At 43.2% G+C, this 6,563-nt stretch overlaps 1 protein-coding gene across 1 annotated transcript; it reads right to left on the bottom strand.

The window, feature by feature from the left end:
- Nucleotides 1-2,710: 2,710 nt before the first annotated feature.
- LOC135263976 (26S proteasome non-ATPase regulatory subunit 8-like) lies at nt 2,711-6,563 on the bottom strand. The gene is made up of 7 exons (XM_064352514.1): nt 6,403-6,563; nt 5,593-5,665; nt 5,389-5,491; nt 5,021-5,186; nt 4,574-4,674; nt 4,197-4,308; nt 2,711-3,664 (listed from the first exon to the last, which is right to left on the bottom strand). The coding sequence occupies exons 1-7, from the start codon at nt 6,511-6,513 to the stop codon at nt 3,527-3,529; spliced, it is 804 nt and encodes a 267-aa protein (XP_064208584.1). The 5' UTR covers nt 6,514-6,563; the 3' UTR covers nt 2,711-3,526.

The following is a 6,563-nucleotide window of genomic DNA, read 5'->3' as shown; positions in this document are numbered from 1 at the left end:
TCAACCACACATGTATAGCCTACGTGTAGAACGGCAGACCGACTCTTACAGGCCTATATGCAAGGACAGGGATAGTGGACCGAAGACGTGAACCTTGTGAAACGCCCTTTTGAATATTTGTGGATATACATTTTGAGAGGAGGTAAATCTATGTGAGGGCATTGTGGTTGTTTTAAAAGGGAATGTGCAACGTACTAAACGTAGGAGACCACTGCTTTCCAACCCATGCTCAGCCACTGCGTTGTCATCTCTGTGACGTATGCCGCGAGCAAAGGGGTTTGGAACTGTCCATAGTTCTGAAGTTCCTGTATCGGCGCTTACATGCTATCGTATCTTAGCTGAGAGTTAAATAACGAGTTGCAAAGGTTCACAAAATAGCGTTCCTTGTTCCTAGGTTACCTCTGAAATACTTTTGGTTTCACTGGTGCAACAGACGATAATAGATTTAGATATACGGCGATTACGGATGTTTAAAAGTCATAAAACTGAGAACACTTGTAGGGGCCTACAAGAAGTTGATTCCGGGTTCTCCTAAAATTAGAACGTTGAGACCATGAAGGCCTGTACGAGGTGCAGGAGAGACTCTTGACAGTTTCGGGAATTGCTTCAAGACTATTTATTTTTTGCATATCAGGGATTGGGTCAATTCAATTTAAATTCAGCAAATTAATTGATATTCACTGTTTTGTAGGGATTTTTCAAATAATTAATTCAAATTCATTTCCCTGCTTGACTGTACTAAAACAGAATTGACCCCATAAAATACATCTCAATATTCAACAGACGAACTCTAAATTCTTGAAAAAGTGACCAGCATCAATCTTGCTGCATTACTATTGTAATTGAACAAATTTCAACAAAGCTTTAACTAGATTTTCTTTAACACTCCAGGTCTAATGCTGTAAACAAGATACATGAACAAGGTCAAGACTGGAACAAGGAGGGGGTCTGGAAAGCTTTATTTATAGAGATGTTGTTGTGGTCTGATGCAGTTATGCCGTGAAGACAGTAACCTACTGTGATTTGGAGCACTGGCAACATAGCATCCCTGACACATCTGTTGGTGGGTCTCATTGGTTTGGTCTATTAAATGCCACAGAGTAAAAAGTTACTGGTAAATCAATTGTGATCAAGTACATTTGATCCCGTTTTACACTTGACTCATAAAAACTGAAGAGCTGAATTAACACTGAGCTTTATACTGCCCATTATGGTGAATGTGCATTAGAGTACACTTTATGAATGATAAAATGTGTTTCAATATGCACGCTACATTCTGGTTGTGCAGTTTGGACACAGGTGTGTGAGGTCATGTGATTGCCTGACAAGGAAGCCACTGTACGAGAGCAGTAGTGTTGAATTGAGGTGACAGGCGCACCCCAACATTGACCCTCCCCACCTTCTCTTGCACCCTCCACTAAGTGTGTGCGAGGCACACCAAGAACACGTGTAAATCAGCTTAGTACCATCTGTATGGCCCAAATCTGCATCCTCTCCTGCAACTCAAGACCAGAGGCCTACTGTGTATGCAGATATGATGGGCAGTCTCCTTATTATGACTGGAGCTATTCTGTTTTTGGTTGTAAACATCCTTGTATCCCACAATGCAATGGGAAGACTCATAAATGATTAGACAAACGGCCTTTCCCCACAGTTCTTAAGCATCAAAACCCTTCAAACTACAAGTATTTTACCATACTCTCCTTTCTTATCATCAGAAGGTCCCAGGCCTGTATCATCCAAGAACCAATGATGGCATTTGTCAATTAGCTTTGCAGTATGTATTGCCTATTGGTCCACATGCAATTCAGCCAGTCATTCAAGCTCACTGTAAATTGACCAATAGGGAGGACCTTTCACTACTACTATGATTGGACCATGTGACCACCACAACGGGTCTTTCGCCAATGTACTGCTTGTGCACTTTTTATATTACCCAGCCCTGGTCCTGCTTGAGTTCTTAAAAGAAAACTCCAGCTTAAAACACCTTTGTTAGAATTCGCTTATTTGTGATGCAGAACATAATCCAGGTCCCATTTTCCTATTTTGTGTAGTATTTCAGTCATGCGGTGAAAATGCCACAGCTGCCACAATGAAGTTTAATAGGAGAATGAGTTTTCAACTCGCTATAGCACCAGCTATAAGCATCAGATATTAATGTCAGCCCATTAGGGACAAGTTGTCAGGGGTTTTGCCTTGAATCCCCACCAATCAACTTTCTGCAATACTCCTACTGAGAGAAATTGATCATTTATCAAGAGGACATACTGATTTCTGCCAAGCTAGCAACCTCAACAGTCCAGTATGCTACAACATGGCTTCACTGGGAATTGGGGGTTTGGCCACAATCTGAGACTTTGATTTTAGCTTTTTAGCTAACATTCGCAAAAGCTAACGAAACGCAAAAGTAGTTCTGGGTAATGAAGGAACAGAACACACTAGAGCAGATCCGGAACAAGCCTGACAGGACAGCAAGTGGAAAAATGGAAGTTGCAATAAAGTAAAATATTTAGCAAAAATTTGATAAACCCTGGAAAGAATTTCACATTGCTGCTACCCATTTACTAACTAATGTAAGTGTCTGGCCTGGAGTTTCCCTTTAATCAGATGTTTTGACTTTCATATGCATTCCAGTATATATATTTTCTTTAATAGTAAACATGAACCCATATTTCCAATTCCCTGCAAGTCACAGCACACAACAAATGACTTGTACAAGAAGAAAAAAAGGTTTATTTTGTATTATAATACAGTTGTGTGAGAGCATCGTAGAAATAAACATTTTTATTACCAAACCTACGGGAGTATAGCCTAGGAAAAAGGTGATGAAATAAAAAAAAGCCTCAAAACATACAGCGATTTACTGTTGCTCGGATACAAGGCAAGGGGGGCCAGAGGAGAGCCATCCTGTGGACAGCACACTATTCTGAGGATGAAGTGGAATTACATACATCACGGTTGGCTGAACTGTATCAAAATTACAATTGGAAGGACAAATGGCCCTGATGACATCATCGTTCCACTGATTTGGACTGCACCTGTGGCCAATCAGAATCAGACTACAGACTTTAGCATTCATTTTAAGCACATTAATTTGGCCATCTCCCTTATCATACCAAAATCGCATATTGCTTTATTGTGACGGGTCTTTGTTCGATGTACTACAAAATACCATTCCAACAGTTTCCCTAACAAGCATTTCTGGACAGGATAACGGTTTCTTATGCGGGACTTTTTTTTTTTTTTTAAACCATGTTGCACAAACACAAAATCAAAAATCGAAAGACCGGCAGATTCAAGAGCAGACACAAACGCACTCTCGACCGAAGGGAAAACAAAAAGTTTGCGTTCGATCAGCACGGGTGGCGGTGCATCTGTGGACGTTCCGCACGAGGGCCTACGCGTCTGTCAGCGTGCTTCAGTTGAAAAGTCCACCTTTGCCCATGGGAGTATCTGTCTGTGTGTGTGCGTGTGTATGCGTATGTGTATGTGTGCGCGCGCGCGCGTGTGTGTGTGTGTGTGTAAACTACACAATCATCTCCAGCTGCCGAGCGTACTCGATGACCTGCTGGGCCAGCTCCGTGGAGGGGATGGACACTTCCTCCGTCCGCTGCTGCTGGGGGCTGAAGGAGTAGTAGCCGCTGGCGCTCTGGGTCCAGCCCCTCTGCGGAACGGGGACGGGGACAGGGAGATAAACACCAGCACTGCGACTGCCAAACCAGCCTGCTCACAACGACTGGGGCCTGTATCACCAAGCAGGGTTACCCAGTTAGCTGGATAACTGCGCCCAGTAAAACCCGGAAACCATCCCTACTCGGGAACATGGACTGAAGGGAAAATGAGCTGTTTTGGGTTTTAACTCGGTGCAGATATCCAGCTAACTCAGTAATCCTAATCTGTGAAACAGGATCCAGTATTACTGGGTTAGCTAGATAACTGCACCAAGCAAGACCCGGAACCCTAACAAACCTGGAACGTGCACTGAAGTGGAAAGAGCTGTTTCGGGTTTTACTCAGCGCAGTTATCCAGCTGTCTCAGTAATCCTGCTTTGTGACACAGGCACCTGGTCAAGTACGACTAACTGGAGCCAAAGGCCCAGCACCATGAGTGAAACGTACAAATGGGCTGAACATACACTCCATCAGAAACAGGCTCACAGCACTAGGATGGGCAGGGACAGATGATAAATCACTCACCTTCTTGGCGTACTCTGTCATCTTCTTGGAGGTGGAGAAGAAGAGAATGCGCGTGGCCTCGTTGAAGTGGATCTGCTCGTATGCCTTTTCTATGCAGCCAGCTATCTCATCCCTGACAAAACCACAATGGAGTCACTATGACACACATCAATTCAAGCAAACTGCACAGAGCACTTCACAGCATTTAACCACTTTGATGTCAAACTGAACCAACCAATCAGACGACACTTTCGGAACCGCAGAAGACGGTTGTCATGGAACATAGGGCCAATTATATCTTTTAAAAATATTTCTGGGTAATTATGGAATATGATAAAATAGTCATACACATAAAAGAGCCCCACTCAGTGCCAATGCTTGAACACCCCCCAGCTCACCGGATTGTGTCCAGCAGGATGTCTATGAAGAAGGTGTAGCTTTCAGCAGGGATGTTTCCTTTGGCAAGAAAAACCTTGTTGTAGCTGCCTTCCATCAAGTACTAAAATGCAAATGTAATAAGACAATCACACAATTAAAATCCTTTTAGGAATAGAAATCACCACATCTATGAAGATTCCCCCCTGAAAATCCTGTCAGATAAGCAGCGTGTGACTTCAAAATACAACCAGTAAAAATGTGGCCGTTAGTCCTTTCGAGATTTTTGGTTGTTCTTCCCAAGACTTGCAGCATAATCAAACTAGCCTACATCTCACAAGTAAATGTGAGAGCAAATCACACAAATGTGGAAGATTTTGCTTGTGTCTGAAGGGTCGTTATTAAAGACTAGACCCCGTGCCCTTCCGGTGAGGCAGCGGTGTCACCGGTGAGCCCGTAAGCCCGCCCACCTGCTCCAGGGAGACCGGGTGCCTGATGTAGACGTTGGTCTGGATGTCCTTGGCGCTCAGCCTCTCCAGCTCTGTGTGGAACTCGGACACCCGGTTCTGAGAGAGCAGGAACAGCAGGTTCAGGCCCAGCAGCTGGTGCATGTAGGCCGATTCCGGCAGCTCGTTTCTGACAGGAGACAAAAAAAGCAGACAAATTCAGGATTGAGTAGACTGGTTTGACTCTTTATCTCTTTGCAAAGACTGTACAGACATAAATAAGCCAGTATTCAGATAGTTGAGCGCTTGAATAAACCAGAATCAAGTGTGAGCAAAGAGACTAGATCAAATGAAATGATAAGAAGCTATGAAAGCGGCAAAGGAAAACTCACTTGTAGTCAAAGTAGTAGCATTTCAGCTGGGCCATGTATCTCTCAAAAGAAGGGATGTCTTTTTTGAGGATGCTCCACAGCGCTCCAATCTCCAGCACGTCACCTGATGCAAACATTCTCAGGTTACCATTTTTCAGAAATGGACAAACAGTCAGCCTCGCCCAGAGAACGAAGTCACAGCAGGTCAATTAAAAACATACTTACGGGCCAAAATTAGCTGCTGTTTCGTGAGCTTGGTCCCCGTCGTTGGCAAGAAATTTAATTCCAGAAGCGAAATCTAGAATGTATAAATAAGGGGCGCAAGATTGAAAAATATGTTTTGACCGCGATTTCACGGATGTACACCAGACACGGATATCTGAAGATGGTTAGCTATGTTATGGAGGCAAACAGCTAACTGTTTGCCTTCAAAACCACTTGTTTTGAGTGTCCCCCATATCATTCAATTGACAATAAAATAACATTAGCCAGAAAGCCAATTGACAATCCACTAGGTCTAGCTAGAGCTAGGTCAGACTAATGTAAAACGCAAGCTAGCTACATATAGTAGCTAACTACATTTGTTAGCAACTATTGCATATCACTGGCTAAAATATTCATATTCACTCATCTGCAACTTGGCCTCTCAGAATACTTACGTTAGTTAACCTAGCTAGCTAGCAAGCAAGTCATCTAGGCTATCCATTTCACCTGAAGTAGCTAACTAGCTAGCTAAAGCAACCGATGAGAGGCTCAACTAGCTAGCCAGCCAACGTTGAATGTATCTTAACCAGCAATGTATAAAATGAATTTAGTAAGCAAACTAGTAACAGCAAGCCAAACCTGACGTGAGGTCGCTAGCCAGTTGGACCAAGCCAAAGTTACAGCTAATGCTAGCGTAACGTGTATAAACATTAGTTAGACTAGCTAGCTAGCTAGCTAGCTAATGTCGCTAACGTTATCTTAGACAGCAAGCTAGCTACATTGATAAGCAGATGAATTATCTCGTAAAACGCGTGACTTTATCAGAATTACCTTAAGTTTAGTCAGGATATCCCCACATTTACTCAAATTAGGATTTTTCTTATTCCATTCGCTTTTCAAAGTCTCGTACAGCCCAGCCGTCTCTCTCAATACGGACGCCATGGTGATTCGGCAAAATGTACGACACCGGCCGTCCTATTTACGGCAGTTAT

Source organism: Anguilla rostrata, chromosome 9 (assembly GCF_018555375.3).
Source record: "Anguilla rostrata isolate EN2019 chromosome 9, ASM1855537v3, whole genome shotgun sequence".
Classification (NCBI taxonomy): Eukaryota; Metazoa; Chordata; class Actinopteri; order Anguilliformes; family Anguillidae; genus Anguilla; species Anguilla rostrata.
This window is presented reverse-complemented; position numbering and strand designations above follow the sequence as displayed.